Source organism: Lynx rufus, unplaced genomic scaffold (assembly GCF_022079265.1).
Source record: "Lynx rufus isolate CCGP_SWC_20201006 ecotype Redwood Valley unplaced genomic scaffold, mLynRuf1.p SCAF_7, whole genome shotgun sequence".
NCBI classification, from domain to species: Eukaryota; Metazoa; Chordata; class Mammalia; order Carnivora; family Felidae; genus Lynx; species Lynx rufus.
Genome location: NW_025814889.1, coordinates 33928054 through 33951259, shown reverse-complemented (window position 1 = coordinate 33951259; position 23206 = coordinate 33928054). Strand labels below are relative to the sequence as shown.

The window sequence follows — 23206 nt, the reverse complement described above, 5'->3', positions numbered from 1 at the left end:
TAGTTCATTTTTGCTTTTAATTCCCTTGCCTTTGGGGATGTGTCAAGTAAGAAATTGCTGTGGCTGAGGTCAGAGAAGTCTTTTCCTGCTTTCTCCTCTAGGGTTTTGATGGTTTCCTGTCTCACATTCAGGTCCTTTATCCATTTTGAGTTTATTTTTGTGAATGGTGTAAGAAAGTGGTCTAGTTTCATCCTTCTGCATGTTGCTGTCCAGTTCTCCCAGCACCATTTGTTAAAGAGACTGTCTTTTTTCCATTGGATATTCTTTCCTGCTTTGTCAAAGATTAGTTGGCCATACTTTTGTGGGTCTAGTTCTGGGGTTTCTATTCTATTCCATTGGTCTATGTGTCTGTTTTTGTGCCAATACCATGCTGTCTTGATGATTACAGCTTTGTAGTAGAGGCCAAAGTCTGGGATTGTGATGCCTCCTGCTTTGGTCTTCTTCTTCAAAATTACTTTGGCTATTCGGGGCCTTTTGTGGTTCCATATGAATTTTAGGATTGCTTATTCTAGTTTCGAGAAGAATGCTGGTGCAATTTTGATTGGGATTGCATTGAATGTGTAGATTGCTTTGGGTAGTATTGACATTTTAACAATATTTATTCTTCCAATCCATGAGCATGGAATGTTTTTCCGTTTCTTTGTATCTTCTTCAATTACCTTCATAAGCTTTCTGTAGTTTTCAGCATACAGATCTTTTACATCTTTGGTTAGGTTGATTCCTAGGTATTTTATGCTTCTTGGTGCAATTGTGAATGGGATCAGTTTCTTTATTTGTCTTTCTGTTGCTTCATTATCAGTGTATAAGAATGCAACTGATTTCTGTACATTGATTTTGTATCCTGCAACTTTGCTGAATTCATGTATCAGTTCTAGCAGACTTTTGGTGGAGTCTATCGGGTTTTCCATGTATAATACCATGTCATCTGCAAAAAGCGAAAGCTTGACTTCATCTTTGCCAATTTTGATGCCTTTGATTTCCTTTTGTTGTCTGATTGCTGATGCTAGATCTTCCAACACTATGTTAAACAACAGCGGTGAGAGTGGACATTCCCGTCGTGTTCCTGATCTCAGGGGTAAAGCTGTCAGTTTTTCCCCATTGAGGATGATATTAGCTGTGGGCTTTTCATAAGTGGCTTTTATGATGTTTAAGTATGTTCCTTCTATCCCGCCTTTCTCGAGGGTTTTTATTAAGAAAGGATGCTGAATTTTGTCAAATGCTTTTTCTGCATCAATTGACAGGATCATATGGGTCTTTTCTTTTCTTTTATTAATGTGATGTGTCACGTTGACTGATTTGCGAATGTTGAACCAGACCTGCATCTCAGGAATGAATCCCACTTGATCATGGTGAATAATTCTTTTTATATGCTGTTGAATTCGATTTGCTTGTGTCTTATTGAGAATTTTTGCATCCATATTCGTCAGGGATATTGGTCTGTAGTTCTCTTTTTTTACTGGGTCTCTGTCTGGTTTGGGAATCAAAGTAATACTGGCTTCATAGAATGAGTCTGGAAGTTTTCCTTCCCTTTCTATTTCTTGGAACAGCTTGAGAAGGATAGGTATTATCTCTGCTTTAAATGTCTGGTAGAATTCCCCAGGGAAGCCATCTGGTCCTGGACTCTTATTTGTTGGGAGATTTTTCATAACTGATTCAATTTCTTCGCTGGTTATGGGTGTGTTCAAGCTTTCTATTCCTCCAGTTTGAGTTTTGGAAGTGTGTGGGTGTTTAGGAATTTGTCCATTTCTTCCAGGTTTGTCCAGTTTGTTGGCATATAATTTTTCATAGTATTCCCTGATAATTGCTTGTATTTCTGAGGGGTTTGTTGTAATAATTCTATTATCATTCATGGTTTCATCTATTTGGGTCCTCTCCCTTTTCTTTTTTGAGAAGGCTGGCTAGAGGTTTATCAATTTTGTTTATTTTTTCAAAAACCAACTCTTGGTTTCATTGATCGGCTTTACCATTTTCTTAGATTCTATCTTGTTTATTTCTGCTCTGATCTTTCTTATTTCTCTTCTTCTGCTGGGTTTTGGGGTGTCTTTGCTGTTCTGCTTCTAGTTCCTTTTGGTGTGCTGTTAGATTTTGTATTTGGGATTTTTCTTGTTTCTTGAGATAGGCCTGGATTGCAATGTATTTTCCTCTCAGGACTGCCTTTGCTGCATCCCAAAGCATTTGGATTGTATTTTCATTTTCGTTTGTTTCCATATATTTTTTAATTTCTTCTCTAATTGCCTTGTTGACCCACTCATTCTTTAGTAGGGTGTTCTTTAACCTCCATGCTTTTGGAGGTTTTCCAGACTTTTTCCTGTGGTTGATTTCAAGCTTCATAGGATTGTGGTCTGAAAGTATGCATGATCTCAATTCTTGTATACTAATGAAGGGCTGTTTTGTGACCCAGTATGTGATCTATCTTGGAGAATGTTCCATGTGCACTCGAGAAGAAAGTATATTCTGTTGTTTTGGGATACAGAGTTCTAAATATATCTGTCAAGTCCGTCTGATCCAATGTATCATTCAGGGCCCTTGTTTCTTTATTGACCATTTGTCTAGATGATCTATCCATTGTTGTAAGTGGGGTGGTAAAGTCCCCTGCAATTACCACATTCTTGTCAATAAGGTTGCTTATGTTTGTGAGTAATTGTTTTATATATTTGGGGGCTCCCGTATTCAGTGCATAGACATTCATAATTGTTCTTCTTGATGGTTAGACCCTGTAATTATTATATAATGCCCTTCATCATCTCTTGTTACAGCCTTTAATTTAAAGTCTAGTTTGTCTGATATAAGTATGGCTACTCCAGCTTTCTTTTGACTTTCAGTAGCATGATAAATAGTTCTCCATCCCCTCACTTTCAATCTGAAAGTGTCCTCAGGTCTAAAATGAGTCTCTTGTAGACAGCAAATAGATGGGTCTTGTTTTTTTATCCATTCTGATACCCTATGTCTTTTGTTTGGTGCATTTAGTCCATTTACATTCAGTGTTATTATAGAAAGATATGGGTTTAGAGTCATTGTGATGTCTGTAGGTTTCATGCTTATAGCGATGTCTCTGGTACTTTGTCTCACCGGATCCCCCTTAGGATCTCTTGTAGGGCTGGTTTAGTGGTGATGAATTCCTTCAGTTTTTGTTTGTTTGGGAAGACCTTTATCTCTCCTTCTATTCTAAATGACAGATTTGCTGGGTAGAGGATTCTCAACTGCATATTTTTTCTGTTCATCACATTGAAGATCTCCTGCCATTCCTTTCTGGCCTGCCAAGTTTCAGAAGAGGGATGCGTCACTAGTCTTATCGGTCTCCCTTTATATGTTAGAGCATGTTTATCCCTGGCTGCTTTCAGAATTTTCTCTTTATCCTTGCATTTTGCCAGTTTCACTATGATATGTCATGCAGAAGATCTATTCAAGTCACGTCTGAAGGGAGTTCTCTGTGCCTCTTGGATTTCAATGCCTTTTTCCTTCCCCAGTTCAGGGAAGTTCTCAGCTATTATTTCTTCAAGTACACCTTCAGCACCTTTCCCTCTCTCTTCCTCCTCTGGAATACCAATTATGCGTAGATTATTTCTCTTTACTGCATCACTTAGTTCTCTAATTTTCCTATCATACTCCTAGATTTTTTTATCTCTCTTTTTCTCAGCTTCTTCTTTTTCCATAGTTTTATCTTGTAGTTCACCTATTCTCTCCTCTACCTCTTCAATCCGAGGTGTGGTCGTCTCCATTTTATTTTGCAGCTCATTAATAGCATATTTTAGCTCCTCCTGGCTGTTCCTTAGTCCCTTGATCTTTGTAGCAATAGATTCTCTGCTGTCCTTTATACTGTTTTCAAGCCCAGCGATTAATTTTATGACTATTACTCTAAATTCACTTTCTGCTATATTGTTTAAATCGTTTTTGATCAGTTCATTAGCTGTCGTTATTTCCTGGAGGTCTTTTGAGGGTAATTCTTCCGTTTCATCATTTTGGATAGTCCCTGGAATGGTGTGGAACTGCAGGGCACTTCCCCTGTGCTGTCTTGAATAACTTGTGTTGGTGGGCGGGGCCACAGTCAGACCTGATGTCTGCCCCCAGCCCACCGCTGGGGCCACAGTCAGACTGGTGTGTACCTTCTCTTCCCCTCTCCTAGGGTCGGGATTCACTGTGGGGTGGTATGGCCTGTCTGGGCTACTTGCACAGTGCCAGGCTTGTGGTGCTGGGGATCTGGCATATTAGTTGGGGTGGATCAGCAAGTTGCACAGGGGTGGGTGGGGCAGCCTCAGCTTGCTTTTCCTTTGGTGATCTGCTTCGGGAGGGGCCCTGCTGCACCGGGAGGAGTCAGACCTGCCACCAGAGGGATGGATCTGCAGAAGCACAGCGTTGGGTGTTTGTGCGGTGCAAGCAAGTTCCCTGACAGGAACTGCTTCCCTTTGGGATTTTGGCTGGGGTTGGGCGAGGGAGATGGCACTGGAAAGTGCCTTTGTTCCCCACCAAGCTGCGCTGTGTTGTCCGGGGCTCAACAACTCTCCCTCCCATTGTCCTCCAGCCCTCCCGCTCTCTGAACAGAGTTGTTAACTTATAACCTTCCAGATGTTAAGTCCCGCTTGCTGTCTGAACACACTCTGTCCGGCCCCTCCGCTTTTGCAAGCCAGACTCGGGGACTCTGCTTTGCCGGCGGGCTGCCCCTCTGCCCCGGCTCCCTCCCGCCAGTCCATGTAGCACGCACCACCTCTGTGCCCTTCCTACCCTCTTCCATGGGCCTCTCGTCTACATTTGGCTCCAGAGAATCTGTTCTGCTAGTCTTCTGTTGGTTTTCTGGGTTATTTAGGCAGGTGTGGGTGGAATCTAAGTGATCTGCAGGACGCTGTGAGCCCAGCGTCCTCCTACGCTGCCATCTTCCTACCTCTGGATGATCTTGATTCCCTAGGTGCTTTTTAGATAGTCGTTTCCATGCTATCTGCCCCCAGTTGTTTCCCTGCCTTCTTTCCAGGAGCAGTATAGGACCCTCTACACTCTATCCCTGCCAAGACCTCTGACCTTTAAAACTCCAAGGTTTAAGCCTTGCTGGTTGCAAGAAGTCATAAAATTCTGCCCCTCTTTTTTTCCCAAACCAATGGCTTTTGGGAAATGTTCTCCTTGTGCACTCTGCTGTGCATTTCTCTCTCTCTCCCCCTTCTCCACAATCATGGTTCCCTCCCCTCCACAGCACCTGTGATCTGTTTCTCCCCAAACCTCACCTCCATACTTCTTACATTTTTCTATGTGGCCTCTTCTCTTCCTTTCATTGTGGAGTTTGTTTTATCAGTCTTTAGGTCAATTTCTGGGGTATTTAGGACAATTTGATAGTTATGCAGTTGTGTTCCTGGGATGAGGTGAGCCTATGGTCCTCCTACTTTGCTTACATCTTCCTTTCTGCCTATCATATATTCTTTTCTGCCCAGTGCTTTCTTTTTTTTCCCTTCCATTGGCATGAGCCTTTCTTCTCAGGACCTAGATCTGTATTTGCCTTTTCATTTTGGAGTACTTCAGCCTGGACATTTTACTGTATGGCCGTTTTGCTATGGACCCAGGACCTTCTGCATCTGCCCTTCATTTAAGTTTGACTGTTGGGCAGAGTTGGGAGAGGGGTGAGACAACAGTTGTCTGATCCCCTCTTGAGAGGGTACTCTCTGTAGCCAATTTGCTAACATGGTATTTTTCAACTCGTTTGTACATTTAAGTCATCTGGGAAACTTAAAGTTCTGATAACTGGGCCCGACTATTAGAAATTCTGATTTAGGTATCTGTAAAGTGGCCCGGACATGGATATTTTTGAAAGTTCCCCCAAGTGATTCCAGTATGCATCTAGCATTGAGAACTGTGGCGATAAGGAGGTTCTTATTTGGCAGGATAATAATGGATGTTCTTATTTGGCAGGATAACAGTACCAAGGGGAACAGAAGAGCAAAGGAGAAGTGTCCCCTTCCAGTTGCTCTTGCTACTAGAGAGGATGCGGGACAGCCGGCATAAAGCAGTGCAACCCTTGGAACTTGCCTACTGTCTCCAGAAGTACAATGTTCCAAGTAAGACAGCCCTCTCATCTCTGAGAGAGAGAGGGAGGGGGGATGGTAAGGGGGTAGAGGGAGGGTGAGGGCCTCAAAAATGAGTCAGGAACTGTCCCCTTCTCTTCTTTGTTTTTGGAGAGTTTGTGAAGAGATAGGTGTTAATTCTTTAAATGTTTGGCAGAATTAAGCCCTCTGGGCCTGGGATTTTCTTTGTGGGAAGCTTTAAAATGGTTGATTCAGGGGTGGCTGGGTGGCTTAGTCAGTTGAGTGTCCAACTCTTTATTTTGGCTAAGGTCATGATGCCAGGGTTGTGGGATCAAGTCCTGTGTCAGGCTCTGCACTTTGTGTGGAGCCTGCTTAAGATTTTTTCTCTCTCTCTCTTCCTCTGCCCCTCTCCCCCACTCGTGCTTTCTCTAAAATAAAAATAAAAATCAATAAAATGACTGATTCAGTCTCTTTCCTTTTTACAGTTAGTGTTCTTTCTTTTCAGGTTGAAGAACTGAACTCCGTTTAGCATTTCTTGTAAGGCAAGTGTAGTTATGATGAACTCCCTCAGCATTTGTCTGGGAAAGCCTTTATCTCTCCTTCATTTCTGAAGTAAAGTTTTCTTGATGGCAGGTTTTTTCTTTTCATATCACTTTGAATATGTCATTCCACTGTCTCCTGGCATGTAAGGTTTGTGCAGAGAAATCCTCTGATAGCCTTATAGGGGGTTCCCTTGTAAGTGATAAGCTTCCTTTCTATTATTGATTTTAAGATCTCTCTTTGTCTTTGATTTTTTAAAGTTTTAACACTGATGTGTCTTGGAGAATATCTGTTTGAATTAAATATGTTTGGGGACCTATGAGCTTTATTAACTTAGATGTCTAATCTCCCCAGATTTGGGAAGTCTCAGCTACTGTTTCTTAAATAAGTTTTCTGTCACTTTCCTTTCTCTTTTGAGACTCCATCCAGTCTGCTGTCGAAACTATTGAATTCTTCAGCTGAATCACTGTGTTATTTAGTTCCAAAATTTCTATTTGGTTCTTTTTTATGTTTTCTTTCTTTGTTGAACTTCTGTTTTTCTTGCATTGTTTTCCTGATTTACTGAAACTGATTATGTTCTGTGACAGCTCTGAGTATCTTTAGAACAATTATTTATAATTATTTTCTAGGCAATTTGTATATCTCCATTTCTTTGGGATCAGTTTTTGAAAGTATACTATGTTCTTTTGGTGATATCGTGTTTCCCTGATTCTTTGTGATCCCTGTAGCCTTGTGTAGGTGTCTCCACATTTGAAGAAGTAGTTACTTATTGCAGACTTTATGCATTGGCTTTTTTAGAGAAAGACCTTCACCTACAGCTAGAGTGTGCTGTGGTCTAGGTCTAGTGGTGTGGGGCACCAGGTGTGGTGTATGGTGGCTCTGGGTCCAGGGGTTATAATGTCTTATTGGCTTAGGCTTCTGGGGTCCATGACCTAGATAACTGTGTGATCCTTAGAGAGAGATGTAGGGTATCTGAAATAGCTACAAGAGCTGTTAGAGTCCTCAGTGGACCTTTTGGTGCAGCAGCTAGGACCAGGGCAGGGAGTGGTGGTTGCCACTGGTGGTGTGCATGCTTGTCTGTGGGGGCTGGTTGCAGGTGGCTGTTTGGTGACAGGGTATGGTTGTAGACACACACATAGTGGTGAGGGCAGTGGCCAGCAGCAGGTGCTGGGTCTTACTGAGGGTGCATTAGCAGCTGCGGGGGCTTTTGCTATTGGTTTGCAGTTCTGTGGTTGCAGAGATCACTATGGGTGCACACATTACATTGAAGGCTGGTGACAAAGGTCAAGCCAGGAGTATACACATGCACAGCTGTGGAGGCTAGCTGTAGATGAGCCCAGGGCATAGGACAGAGACAGTAGTTGGGGCCAGATGTGGGCCCACAAGCAGCTGTGTGGGCATAGTGCACTCCTTTGGCTGAAAAAGCTTGCCCCTGGAATGTGTAGGGCAACAGAGGTTGGTGATGGGATTCAGGCTGGCAGTGTATAGGTTGCACAGATGCAGAGGTTACTTGTAGGCAAGCCCAGAGGCGCAGGCCAGTGACAAGTGTTAGGGTTGGATCCAGGCTCATAGGCAGCTTGGGGGGGGGGTCCTAGCTGTTGAGAAGCAGTTATGTGGCTATAGGGGCTCACTCTGGATGTACATAAGGCAGTAGAGAATGGCGACAGGATTCAGGCTGGCAAGTGTAGGTGCACAGCCACAGGGTTTAGCTACAAGTGTGTAAATGGGGGTGGGGGTCAGCTATGAGGATGTAGGCTGACACTTTGTATGTGTGCAGCCACAGAGGCCAGGAATGTCTGCTGTTGTGATTTTCTGAGCACTGGTGGGTGGAGGGGAATGTAGTGGGGAGGGACTCTGGTAATGGTGCCTAAAAAACAAAAATCTGTGGGGTGACCATCTCAGTGGTGAAATCTGCAGGGTATCTATGGTAGTTGTACTGTCCATTAGTTTTTTTTCAGTGGTAGAAGCTAATGGGGTCCTTAGTGGGGTGGGTCACGGGGAACTGTGGTAGCTTCTGTTACATGGATAATACTAGCAGTTGCTTCCCTTATTCCTTGTTCCTAGACATTTACAGACATCTCAGCTTTACTGATTTCCAGGTGGGGTGAAACGAAACTAGGTCCTTCATCCAGTGCCCTGAAAGGGTGGGGAACTTGGTCATTCATCCTGTTCTCCTTTTCCTGGTGAAAGGAGCTTTTTTTTTTAAAATGTGAAATTTATCGTCAAATTGGTTTCCATACAACACCCAGTGCTCATCCCAACAGGTACCCTCCTCAATACCCATCACCCACCCACCCCTCCCTCCCACCCCCCATCAACCCTCAGTTTGTTCTCAGTTTTTAAGAGTCTCTTATGTTTTGGCTCCCTCCCTCTGTAACCTTTTTTTTTTTTATTTCCTTCCCCTCCCCTATGGTCTTCTGTTAAGTTTCTTAGGATCCACATAAGAGTGAAAACATATCGTATCTGTCTTTCTCTGTATGACTTATTTCACTTAGCATAACACTCTTCAGTTCCATCCACGTTGCTACAGAAGGCCATATTTCATTCTTTCTCATTGCCACGTAGTATTCCATTGTGTATATAAACCACAATTTCTTTATCCATTCATTAGTTGATGGATATTTAGGCTCTTTCCATAATTTGGCTATTGTTGAAAGTGCTGCTATAAACACTGGGGTACAAGTGCTCCTATGCATCAGCACTCCTGTATCCCTTGGGTAAATTGCTAGCAGTGTTATTGCTGGGTCATAGGGTAGGTCTATTTTTAATTTTTTGAGGAACCTCCACACTGCTTTCCAGAGTGGCTGCACCAATTTGCATTCCCACCAACAGTGCAAGAGGGTTCCCATTTCTCCACATCCTCGCCAGCATCTATAGTCTCCTGATCTGTTCATTTTAGCCACTCTGACTGGCATGAGCTGGTGTCTCATTGTGGTTTTGATTTGTATTTCCCTGATGAGGAGCGATATTGAGCATCTTTTCATGTGCCTGTTGGCCATCCAGATGTCTTCTTTAGAGAAGTGTCTATTCATGTCTTCTGGCCATTTCTTCACTGGATTATTTTTTTTGGGTGTGGAGTTTGGCGAGTTCTTTATAGATTTTGGATACTAGCCCTTTGTCCCATATGTCATTTGCAAATATCTTTTCCCATTCCGTTGGTTGCCTTTTAGTTTTGTTGGTTGTTTCCTTTGCTGTGCAGAAGCTTTTTATCTTCATGAGGTGCCAATAGTTCATTTTTGCTTTTAATTCCCTTGCCTTTGGGGATGTGTCAAGTAAGAAATTGCTGCAGCAGAGGTCAGAGGTTTTTTCCTGCTTTCTCCTCTAGGGTTTTGATGGTTTCCTGTCTCACATTCAGGTCCTTTATCCATTTTGAGTTTATTTTTGTGAATGGTGTGAGAAAGTGGTCTAGTTTCATTCTTCTGCATGTTGCTGTCCAGTTCTCCCAGCACCATTTGTTAAAGAGACTGTCTTTTTTCCATTGGATATTCTTTCCTGCTTTGTCAAAGATTAGTTGGCCATACTTTTGTGGGTCTAGTTCTGGGGTTTCTATTCTATTCCATTGGTCTATGTGTCTGTTTTTGTGCCAATACCATGCTGTCTTGATGATTACAGCTTTGTAGTAGAGGCTAAAGTCTGGGATTGTGATGCCTCCTGCTTTGGTCTTCTTCAAAATTACTTTGGCTATTCGGGGCCTTTTGTGGTTCCATACAAATTTTAGGATTGCTTATTCTAGCTTCAAGAAGAATGCTGGTGCAATTTTGATTGGGATTGCATTGAATGTGTAGATTGCTTTGGGTAGTATTGACATTTTAACAATATTTATTCTTCCAATCCATGAGCGCGGAATGCTTTTCCATTTCTTTGTATCTTCTTTAATTACCTTCATAAGCTTTCTGTAGTTTTCAGCATACAGATCTTTTACATCTTTGGTTAGGTTGATTCCTAGGTATTTTATGCTTCTTGGTGCAATTGTGAATGGGATCAGTTTCTTTATTTGTCTTTCTGTTGCTTCATTATCAGTGTATAAGAATGCAACTGATTTCTGTACATTGATTTTGTATCCTGCAACTTTGCTGAATTCATGTATCAGTTCTAGCAGACTTTTGGTGGAGTCTATCGGGTTTTCCATGTATAATACCATGTCATCTGCAAAAAGTGAAACCTTGACTTCATCTTTGCCAATTTTGATGCCTTTGATTTCCTTTTGTTGTCTGATTGCTGATGCTAGATCTTCCAACACTATGTTAAACAACAGCGGTGAGAGTGGACATTCCCGTCGTGTTCCTGATCTCAGGGGTAAAGCTGTCAGTTTTTCCCCATTGAGGATGATATTAGCTGTGGGCTTTTCATAAGTGGCTTTTATGATGTTTAAGTATGTTCCTTCTATCCCGCCTTTCTCGAGGGTTTTTATTAAGAAAGGATGCTGAATTTTGTCAAATGCTTTTTCTGCATCAATTGACAGGATCATATGGGTCTTTTCTTTTCTTTTATTAATGTGATGTGTCACGTTGACTGATTTGCGAATGTTGAACCAGACCTGCATCTCAGGAATGAATCCCACTTGATCATGGTGAATAATTCTTTTTATATGCTGTTGAATTCGATTTGCTAGTGTCTCATTGGGAATTTTTGCATCCATATTTGTCAGGGATATTGGCCTGTAGTTCTCTTTTTTTACTGGGTGCCTGTCTGGTTTGGGAATCAAAGTAATGCTGGCTTCATAGAATAAGTCTGGTAGTTTTTCTTCCCTTTCTATTTTTTGGAACAGCTTGAGAAGGATAGGTATTATCTCTGCTTTAAATGTCTGGTAGAATTCCCCAGGGAAGCCATCTGGTCCTGGACTCTTATTTGTTGGGAGATTTTTGATAACTGATTCAATTTCTTCGCTGGTTATAGGTCTGTTCAAATTTTGTATTTCTTCCCGTGTGAGTTTTGGAGGTGTATGGGTGTTTAGGAATTTGTCCATTTCTTCCAGGTTGTCCAGTTTGTTGGCATATAAGTTTTCATAGTATTCCCTGATAATTGGTTGTATTTCTGAGGGACTGGTTGTAATAATTCTATTTTCATTCATGGTTTCATCTATTTGGGTCCTCTCCCTTTTCTTTTTGAGAAGGCTGGCTAGAGGTTTATCAATTTTGTTTATTTTTTCAAAAACCAACTCTTGGTTTCATTGATCGGCTTTACCGTTTTCCTAGATTCTGTCTTGTTTATTTCTGCTCTGATCTTTCTTATTTCTCTTCTTCTGGGTTTTGGGGTGTCTTTGCTGTTCTGCTTCTAGTTCCTTTTGGTGTGCTGTTAGATTTTGTATTTGGGATTTTTCTTGTTTCTTGAGATAGGCCTGGATTGCAATGTATTTTCCTCTCAGGACTGCCTTTGCTGCATCCCAAAGCATTTGGATTGTATTTTCATTTTCGTTTGTTTCCATATATTTTTTAATTTCTTCTCTAATTGCCTTGTTGACCCACTCATTCTTTAGTAGGGTGTTCTTTAACCTCCATGCTTTTGGAGGTTTTCCAGACTTTTTCCTGTGGTTGATTTCAAGCTTCTTAGCATTGTGGTCTGAAAGTGTGCATGGTATGATCTCAATTCTTGTATACTAATGAAGGGCTGTTTTGTGACCCAGTATATGATCTATCTTGGAGAATGTTCTATGTGCACTCGAGAAGAAAGTATATTCTGTTGCTTTGGGATACAGAGTTCTAAATATATCTGTCAAGTCCATCTGTTCCGATGTATCATTCAGGGCTAAAATGAGCTCTTTCGAGCTGGGGATTCCCTCTTGGCACTGGGAAGTGCTGGCCTGGAGGGTGGGGTTATATAGGCAAAATGAAGCTCTTTTTCCTATCCTTTTTGTGTGGTTATCCTCACATTTTTACCATTGTGTTGCTCAAGTTTTTTTTCTTCCTGTTGCTGAAGTTTCTTTTTTTAAATTTTATTTTAGAGAGAGAGAGACTGAGAAAAGGCATGCATGAGATTGGGAGAGGGTCAGAGGGAGAGAGAGAGAGACTTTTAAGCAGGTCCTATGCTCAATACAGAGCCTGATGTGCGGCTCGATCCCACAACCCTGTGGTCATGACCTGAGCTGTAATCAAGAGTTGGACACTCAACCACCTAAGCCACCCAGGAACCCCTGTTGCTGAAGTTTTTTAAGTGGATTCTCCTGTTTTTATTTATGGATAGCTATGTAATCATTGATCTTTTGTGGGGGCTTGGAGAATGGGGTCTTCTACTTTGCCGTCTTGGTGATGTCACTCTGAATCCCAATGCTTTTTAAAAATTTTATTTAAATTTCAGTTAGTTAACATATAGTGTAATGTTTTCAAGAGTATAATTAGTGATTCATCACTTACATACAACACCCAGTGCTCATCATAACAAGTGCCCTCCTTAATGCCCATAACCCATCCAGCCCATCCCCCTCCCTCCATCAGCCCTCAGTTTGTTCTCTGTCTTTGAGTCTCTTATGGTTTGTTTTCCTCTGTCTTTCCCCATACTCCCATATATTCATTTGTTCTGTTTCTTAAATTCCACATATGAGTGAAATCATATGGTATTTGTTTTTTCTCTGACTGACTTATTTCACTTAGCATAATACTCTCTGGCTCCATCCACCTCATTGCAAATAGCAAGATTTCATTCTTTTTGATGGCTGAGTAATATTCCATTGTATGTATATACCACATCTTCTTTATCCATTCATTAGTCAATGGCCACTTGGGTTCTTTCCATGGTTTGGCCATTGTTGATAAGACTGTTAAAAACATCAGGGTGCATGTACCCCTTTGAATCTGTATTTTTTGTATCCTTTGGGTAAATAACCTAGTAGTGCCATTGCTGGATCATAGGGTAGTTCATTTTTAATTTTTTTAAATATTTATTTATTTTGATAGAAAAAGCATGTGTGGGGAAGGGCAGAGAGAGGGGGCCACAGAGAGGATCCAAAGCGGGCTCTGTGCTGGCAGGAGCAAGCCCAATGCAGGGCTAGAACTCACGAAGCATGAGATCATGACCTGAGCTGAAGTTGGATGATCAACTGACTGAGCCACCCACATGCCCCTATTTTAAATTTTTTGAGGGACCTCCATACTGTTTTCCAGAGTGGCTGCACCAGTTTGCATTTCCACCAACAGTGCAGAAGGGTTCCCCTTTTTCTGCATCCTCACCAACCCCTGTTGTTTCCTGTGTTGTTAATTTTAGCCATTCTGACAGGTGTGATGTGGTATCTCATCATGTTTTTTTTTTTTTTTCTTTTGAGAGAGGGAGAGAGTGAGCAAGCTGGGGAGAGGGGCAGAGGGAGAGAATCGTAAGCAGACTCCATGCTCAATGCAGAGCCCAACCCAGGGCTTGATCCCATAACCCTGGGAAAATGACCTGAATCGAAATCAAGAGTTGGATGCTCAAGTGACTGTGCCATCCAGGTTCCCCTCATCATGGTTTTGATTTGTATTTCCCTGATGATGAGTGATGCTGAATATCTTTTCATGTGTCTGTTAGCCATCTGGATGTCTTCTTTGGGAAAGTGTTTATTCATATCTTCTGCTCCTTTCTTCACTGGATTATTTATTTTTGGGGTGTTGAGTTTGATAAATTCTTGGATACTAACCCTTTATCAGATATGTCATTTACAAATATCTTCTGTTCCACAGGCTGCATTTTAGTTTCATTGATTCTTTCCTTCACTGTGCAGAAACTTTTTATCTTGATGAAGTCCTAATAGTTCATTTTGCTAGTAAGAAGTTATGACAAGGCCAAATGGGTTGCTGACTGTGTTCTCCTCTAGTATTCTGATGGTTTCCTGCCTCACAATTAGGTTTTTCATTCATTTTAAATTTATTTTTGTGTATGGTGTGTCGTAGACTCTAAGTCTAAAGTTCTCTTTTGTCTAGCAAATGAGCGGATGCAGGATTAAAATGAGAGATGGCTAATGTCCAGGAAAAAGACAAGATCCCCAAATGAGGGTCCTTGCCCTGTATTTTTTTTTTTAAATTTTTTTTCCAACGTTTATTTATTTTTAAGACAGAGAGAGACAGAGCACGAACGGGGGAGGGGCAGAGAGAGAGGGAGACACAGAATCGGAAACAGGCTCCAGGCTCTGAGCCTTCAGCCCAGAGCCTGACGCGGGGCTCGAACTCCCGGACCGCGAGATCGTGACCTGGCTGAAGTCGGACGCTTAACCGACTGCGCCACCCAGGCGCCCCCCTTGCCCTGTATTTATTCAGGTTAGAAGGCTTGCAAACGTAATGGGTATGTACAAAGAGACAAAGAAACTGGGAACATTAATTTGTGGATGTGAGGTGGAAAAGGAGATTTTGAAGATATACAGTGTTTGGGGTTTTGGTCAATATAAAACAAAATTCAGGCGCTGGGCAGATGGGTAGATGGTTGTCAACAGCAGACAGGAGGCGCCATCCCTGTTTATCTTTGTCAGCCTAGGGGATGAGACAGATAGGGGGAATAACCTCAGGGTTAATAAGGCACCTTTTCTTTTGTTAACCATCTCTGCTCTGGGCTGCTGTGCCTGCAGTGCAGTGGTCCAAAGTCCAGTTCACCAGTTTGCCTAACCTGGCCCTATTCTCCTATGAAAGCAGCTGTATGCTGTAGTACTAAATTTGGGGTGCTTTCACCCTGAATATCTAATCTTGTTATTCCTATGTATTGGGCACCTTTGCACTGTTTCTATTTCAGGCCTTTGCCTCTCCCTCTCTATTTTTGGGGGCTCAGCACCCCCTCCCTATTTTGGGGTGCATTTGCACCTCCCTATTCTTGGCACCTTTGTGCTTCCCTATTCTTGGCGTGCCAATCTGGTTACCCAAACTGGGGTGTGAGAATTTTATGACTTTGTATTTCTTTATGCCTTGTTAACCCATTGGTGTAAGCCTGGGGGGTTCCTAAGTTTATCCCCCACAGTGGTGTAAGAAAGTGTTCTAGTTTCATTCTTTTGCATGCTGCCATCCAGTTTTCCCAACACCATTTGCTGAAGAGACTATCTTTTTTCCATTGGATATTCTTTCCTACTTTGTTGAAGATTAGTTGACCATATAGTTGTGGTCCATTTTTGGGTTTTCTATTCTGTCCATTGATCTATGTATCTGTTTTTGTGCCAGTACCATACTGACTTGATGACTACAGCTTTGTAGTTTGAAGTCTGGAATTGTGATGCCTCCATCTTTTCTTTTTCATTTGCTTCCACGCACTTTTTAATTTCTTCTTTAATTTTGTGGTTGACTCATTCATTATTTAGTAGGATGTTCTTTAACCTCCATCTATTTGTGGTCTTTCCAAATCTTTTTCTTGTGTTTGGCCTCAAGTTTCATAGCTTTGTGGTTTGATAATATGCATGGTATGATCTCAGTTTTTTTGTACCTGTTGAGGGCTGATTTGTAACCCAGGATGTGATCTGTACTGGAAAATGTTCCATGTGCACTCAAGAAGAATGTGTATTCTGCTGCTTTAGGATGAAATGTTCTGAATGTATCTATTAAATCCATCCAGTGTGTCATTCAAATCCATTGTTTCCTTGTTGATTTTATGCTTTATGATCTGTCCATTGTTGTAAGTGTAGTGTTAAAGTCCCTTACCGTTATTGTATTATTATCAGTGAGTTTCTTTATATTTGTTATTAATTGTTTTAAATATTTGGGTGCTTCAAGTTGGGGGCATAAATATTTATAATTGTTGGATCTTTTTGACGGATAGACTCCTTAATTATGATGTAATGCCTTTATTCATTTCTTGTTACAGTCTTTGGTTTAAAATCTAGTTTGATATAAGAATGGCTACTCCAGCTTTCTTTTGGCATCCCCTCACTTTCAATCTGCAGGTGTCTTTAGGTCTAAAATGAGTCTCTTAGGGGTGCCTGGGTGGCTCAGTCGGTTAAGCGGCCAACTTCGGATCAGGTCATGATCTCGCAGTCTGTGAGTTCGAGCCCTGCGTCGGGCTCTGTGCTGACAGCTCAGAGCCTGGAGCCTGTTTCAGATTCTGTGTCTCCCTCTCTCTGACCCTCCCCTGTTCATGCTCTGTCTCTCTCTGTCTCAAAAATAAATAAAACATTAAAAAAATAAAAAAAAAATAAAATGAGTCTCATGTAGGGAGCATATGTGGTCTTGTTTTTTTTTTTTTTTAATCCATTCTGATACACTGTGTCTTTTTAGTGGAGTATTTAGTCCATTTACATTCAGAGTGATTATTGATAGATATGAATTTTGTGCTTTTGTGTTATCTGTAAGGTTGATGTTTCTGGTTGTCCTCTGTTCCTTTCTAGTCTTTGTTGCTTTTGGTCCTTTTCCCCCCCATTCAAAGAGTCCCCTTTAATATTTCTTGAAGGGCTGGTTTAGTGGTCACAAGCTCACTTAGTTTTGTTTATCTGGGAAACACTTTACCTCTCCTTCTATTCTGAGTAACAGCCTTGTTGGATAAAATATTCTTAGCTGCATATTTTCCCCATTCAGCATATTGAATATATCGTGCCATTCACTCTCTTCTGGCCTGCCAAGTTTCTATGGACAGATCTGCTGTGAATCTGATTTGTCTTCCCTTATAGGTTAAGGACGTTTTTCCCTTGCTGCTTTCAGGATTCTTTCCTTGTCTGTGTGTTTTGTGAATTTGAGTATATGTCTTGATCATGGCCGGCTTTTGTTGAATTTAATGGGAGTTCTCTGTGCTTCTTGGATTTCAGTGTCTGTTTTCTTTCCCAGGTTAGGAAGTTTTCAGCTATAATTTGTTCGAATAAACCTTCTGCCCTTTTTTCTCTCCCTTCATCTTTTGGGACTCCTATGATAGGAATATAATTATGCTTTAAGGAGTTTCTGAGTTCCCTAAGTCTACACTTGTGATCCAATACCTTTCTTTTCCTTTTTTTCAGCTTCATTATTTACCATAATTTTATCTTCTCTATCACTGATTTGTTCTTCTGCTTCATCTATCCTCATTGTCATGGAATCCATTTGGATTTGCATCTTGGTTATAGCATTTTTAATTTGGCCTAGAGTTTAGTTCTTTTATGTCAACAGTAAGGGATTCTCTACTGTTTTCTATGTTTTTATCAAGCCCATCTAGTATCCTTATAATTGTTTTAAATTCTAGTTCAGGCATATTATATATCTATCTATCTGTCTATCTATATATCTTTTGATTAAATCCCTGGCTGTGACCTCTTGTTCTTTTTCTGGGGTGAATTCCTGTGTCTTTTCATACTGTCTTTTTAAGGTCGAGAAAAAAAGGAAGCTAGATCCTAGATGTGTTTAGATCTGCTTGTTAGAAGAAGCTAGATTCAAAAAAAAATTAAAAACATAAAAATAAAAATGAAAAAAATTAAAAAATTGCTTTCTCTGGGGTACCTGGGTGGCTCAGTCAATTAAGCATATGACTTCAAATCAGGTCATGGTCTTGTGGTTTGTGAGTTCAAGCCCTGCACCAGGTTCTGTGCTAACAGCTCAGAGCCTGGAGCCTGCTTCAGATTCTATGTCTCCCTCTCTCTCTGTCCCTCCCCTGCTTGTATTCTGTCTATCTCTCAAAAATAAATAAACATTAAATTTTTTTAATAATAAATAAATAAAAATTGCTTTCTCTGTATCCCAAGCAGGGGAAGAAAACCAAAGGAAGCTAGATCGTATTTCCCCTAGAGCTATAGCTTTGCCGCACTCTATAATCAGTACACTTGGTGCAGGTGAGGAGTTTGTGCTGGTATTCTGGGGGTGGGGTCTGCTGTGGTGATTCTCAGGTGGACTTGCCCTAGTGGAGATGCACCTGCAGGGTGCAGGGTGGTGGGGCTTGGTATAAGTGGCTCTGGCCTCCACTTGGTGGTGCTCTTTTGCTCACTGAAGTCTGTCAGTGCTTATGGCAGGGTGCAAATGGTGTCACTCCATTCCTTCATCCCCAGAGCTGGGAGCTCATGCCTGCCATTCTTCAGGAAACCCTCAAAGAAGAGCGAACAACCACCTGTCATGTGTCCCCTTCTTCCACAAGATCCCTGCTTTCTCCCTGCCTGTGTCTGAGCTGTCTGCTTTCCAGGTGGCATAGCACTTGTGTGTTTTACCCCAGGTGCACCGAACTCCAAATTTTAGAGATCTGAGTGGCATGGACATGTGCTGATCCTCTAAGGTCGTGTCTTCCTGCACTATGGCCTGGTGCCAGCTTGCCCCAGAAATCAGTTTCATGACCATGCAGCAATTCAGAATTGGTGGTAAAGCACAGCAGAAAGCCAGCACCAAGGCTTGCTGTCCTCAGCCCGTGTTCCTTTTCTTATGTTAGTAAATGGGGCAGCTCAGTAGCACCCACTATGTCTCTTGCTCCTGGAGAAGCTGTGTCCCCTCTCCCAAATGCATTCCAAGCAGGGGATCTTCAGCCTATGCTGCCTACTCCTAGGTCTCTGTCCTCCCTCCCCACCAGAGCACTATTAAGCCCAGCATGTGTGACTCTGAAACTTCAGACCCTGTGCTCCATTGTTTATAAAAACTTGTGGTATTCAGTCTCTCTCCTCTTCTCTGTCAATATTTTTGGGGAAGAGTTTTTTCTTGTGCAATTCCCTGCATGCTCGCTTGCTTGCTTTCTCTCTCTCTCTCTTCCTTTCTCCATGATCAGGGCTCCCTCACCATCACAACACCCACAGCTCTTCTCCCCACTAAATCAACTCTCCACAGCTCCTACCTTCTAAGTCTAGTTGTGCTTTTTTGTTCTCTCAGTTCTCAGATCAACTTCTTGGGTGTTCAAAATGATTTGATATTTATCTAGCTGTGTTCAAGGAATGAGACAAGCCTAGGGTCTCCCACTCCTCCACAATCTTAACTCCCTCCTGAATCCTGGTGCTTCTTATTTCCTCATTTGGATTTGTGTTACCATGTTGTTACTGTACAGTTTCATTTTATCCAGGAGGACTTCCTTTAGTATTTCTTGTAGGACAAGTCTTTAGTGATGAATGGTCTCAGTTTTTGTTTATTTCAGTGTCTAAATTTCTGCTTCATTTTTGAAGAGAAGTTTTGCTGGATATACAACTTTTAGTTGACAGCTTTTCTACCCAGCATTTTGAATATGTTATCCCACCATCTTCTGTTCTCATATTTTCTGATGAGAAGGAAGGTGTGATCTTATTGAGGACCTGTTGTGTATGTTTGTGTCCCATCAAAATCCATATTTTGAAATGTAACCCCCAGAGTGATAGTATTAGGAGAAGGGGCCTTTCGGAGGTGATTAGTTCATGAAAGCAGAGCTCTCATTAATGGAATTAATGTCCTTATGAAAGTGGCCTGAAAAATCTCCTTTGATTCTTACACCATGTGAAGATACCCAAGAAAGTGGCCTAGAATCTGCTGATACCTTGAACTTTGACTCCACAGCCTCCAGAACTGATATTTCATGTTTATAAGGTTTGGGGTCATTATTTCTTTAAATATTCCTTCTGGCCTTTGTCTCTTGCTGCTCCTTCTGGGACTTACATTATATGTATGTTGGTGTAGTTGATGGTATCCCACAGATTCTGAATTTCTGTTCATTTTTTTTAGTAGGTTGGTTTTTTTTTTTTTTAGAACAGCTTTAGCTTCACGGAAAAATTGAGCAGAAAGTCCAGACATTTCCCATAGATTCCCTGCCACTGCACACCCATTTTCCTCCATTATCAATCTTCTGCACCGGAATGGTAGATTCATTAAAATAGATGAATCTGCATTGATACATCATTATCACCTAAATCCTTGATTTACCGTAGTGTTGTTTCTTGTTCTTAATTGCTCTGGTCAGAACTTTCAGTGATGTGTTGAAGAGAAGTGGTTAATGTGGGCATCCTTGCCTTGTTCCTGATCTTAGAGGAAAAATTTTCTGTCTTTCACAATTGAGTGGTGTTTGCTGAGGGTTTGTCATATGTGGCTTTTATATGTTATATTTTCTTCTATTCATATTTATTTTTATCACGAAAGGATGTTGAATTTTGTGAAATACTTATTCTGCATCAATTCAGATGATCACATGTTTTTGGATTTGTTGATGTGGCATATTACATTAATTGATTTTCATATGTTGACCCATTCTTGCATTCTAGGAATAAATTTCATTTGGTAATGATGTATAGTCTTTCCAATATGCTGCTGAATTGTTTCCTAATATTTTGTTGGTGATTTTTGCATAAATGTTAATAAGGGATTTTGGTCTCTGTCTTTTCTTGTAGTGACTTTGTCTGGCGTTAGTATCAGGGTTATGCTGGTCTTCTAAAACGAGTTGAGAAGTGTTTTCTTAAATTCAGTTTTTAGGAAATGTTTGAGAAAGATTGGTATTAGATCCTTTTAAATGTTTGGTAGAATTAATTACTGAAGCCATAAGCACTATGATTTTTCTTTGTCCAGATATTAAGATTACTGATTCAATCTAACTCATTATAGGCATATTCAGATTTTCTATATTGTCATGATTTAGTTTTGGTAGGTTTGTTTTTCTCGGAATTTGTCCATTTCATCTAGGTTATTCAATTTTTTGTTCATAGTGATCTCTTAAAATACTTTAAAAGTTTTTGTAGAATTGATATTAAATTCTACTTTAATGTTTGATTTTAGTAATTTGAAGCCCTTTTTTCTTAGTCCATTTAGCCAATTAAAGACTTGTCAATTTTGTTAATCTTTAAAAAAAACCAACTTTTAGTTTCATTGATTTTCTCCATTATTTTTCTCTATTTACTTTATCTCTTCTCTAATGTTTGTTATTTCACTTTTTTCTGTTAGCTGTTGGTTAGTTTGTTCTTTTGTTTCCTTAAATTATAAGTTAGGTTGTTGACTTGAGATCTTTTTGGTTTTTCAATGATTGGGCCATATTTCCTATTTCTTTGTATGCCTTGTGTATGCCTTGTTGAACACTGGCATTTGAATTTAATAATGTGGTAACTCTGGAAATTAGATTCTTCTCCAGGATTTTCTGTTTATTATTATTATTTTATTTGTTATTTTTATTTATTATTATTTTTGTTTATTGCTTTTGGTTTTTTTATTATGGTAGTTATCTCTGTGCCAAGGATCAGAGTAAAGTATAAACTTAATGTCTTCTCTGGTATTTTTGCACCTTTCCCTTTGTGTTTATGGTCACTTTTTAATTTTCTCTGTTTATACCATTGTTTTGGGGTGTCCTAGTCTTTAGCATTTGACTCCTAAAAGGGGAAAAGCAAAAAATGAAGGGAGAGGAAATCAGGGATCTAGTTCTTTAAATTCCCCTTGGAAGTCATTTGAGCCTGAAGGAGAGGGGCTTGAAACACTGGAGACACATAAAATTACCATGGCTGCCTGCCTCTTTGTTTGCACATCTGTGATCAGAAACATCAATAATCAGAGCACAGATCTCAATATTTGGAAGACAGAGTCCTTTACGCCCATCCCAGCTTTGACACACCATGAACAAGCTGCTGGCCACATGGCTAGGGGTGGGGGATGGGTTGTTGCTACTGTGCAAAGATGAAATTGACTGAAATTAACCATTGTTTATCTCTAGTCTTCCCCTAGAAGTTGCAACCTTCAACGAACTCTAGAGTTCAAAAATATTAATATCAGACAGACTCTGCCAGCGCAATTATTGTCTACATGGGGAGACAGATTCCTGGTGCTTCCTACTCCTCCATTTCCTAGAATCCTCTCTAGCTCATTTCTTTTTGACACTGAATATTCTATTCTCTGGGTGTACCATAGTTTATTTATCTATTTACCTACTGAAAGACATCTTTGTTGCTTCCAATTTTGACAATTACGAATAAAGCTGCTATGAACATATCAGGTTTTAGTATACATATGTTTTCAACTCCTTTGAGTAAATACCAAGCACCGTGATTGCTGAGTCCTATGTAAAGAGTAAGTTTAGTTTTGTAAGAAACCACCATACTGTCTTCCAAAGTGGCTGTACCATTTTGCTTTCTCACTAGCTATGAATGAGAGTTACTGTTCTCTGTGTTCTCACCAGCATTTGATGTTAGCATTTAAAATTTTTGGCCATTCTGATAGGTATGTAGAGGTATCTCATTATTTTAATTTGCAATTTCTCATTGACATATGCTGAGCACTGCTTCATATGCTTATTTGCCATCTGTGTATCTTCTTTGGTGAGATGTCTATTCAGGTTTCTCACCCATTTTTTTTAATTTATTTTTTTATTTTTTTCTCATTATATGAAATTTATTGTCAAATTGGTTTCCATACAACACCCAGTGCTCATCCCAAAAGGTGCCCTCCTCAATACCCATCACCCACCCACCCCTCCCTCCCACCCCCCATAAACCCTCAGTTTGTTCTCAGTTTTTAAGAGTCTCTTATGCTTTGGCTCTCTCCCACTCTAACCTCCTTTTTTTTTTTTTCCTACCCCTCCCCCATGGGTTCCTGTTAAGTTTCTCAGGATCCACGTAAGAGTGAAAACATATGGTATCTGTCTTTCTCTGTATGGCTTATTTCACTTAGCATCACACTCTCCAGTTCCATCCATGTTGCTACAAAGGGCCATATTTCATTCTTTCTCAATGCCACGTAGTACTCCATTGTGTATATAAACCACAATTGCTTTAGCCATTCATCAGTTGATGGACATTTGGGCTCTTTCCATAATTTGGCTATTGTTGAGAATGCTGGTATAAACATTGGGGTACAAGTGCCCCTATGCATCAGTACTCCTGTATCCGTTGGGTAAATTCCTAGCAGTGCTAATGCTGGGTC

The 23206-nt window shown here is 40.7% G+C and overlaps 1 protein-coding gene across 2 annotated transcripts in view; it reads left to right on the top strand.

Annotated features, from left to right (window-relative positions):
* USP18 (ubiquitin specific peptidase 18) overlaps nt 1-23206 on the top strand; it is a 59988-nt gene that overhangs the window by 17328 nt on the left and 19454 nt on the right. For both annotated transcript variants that reach the window (XM_047067198.1, XM_047067197.1), the window contains one exon: nt 5890-6035. In XM_047067198.1, coding sequence (XP_046923154.1) covers nt 5890-6035 — 146 coding nt within the window. The remainder of the gene's footprint in view (nt 1-5889; nt 6036-23206) is intronic.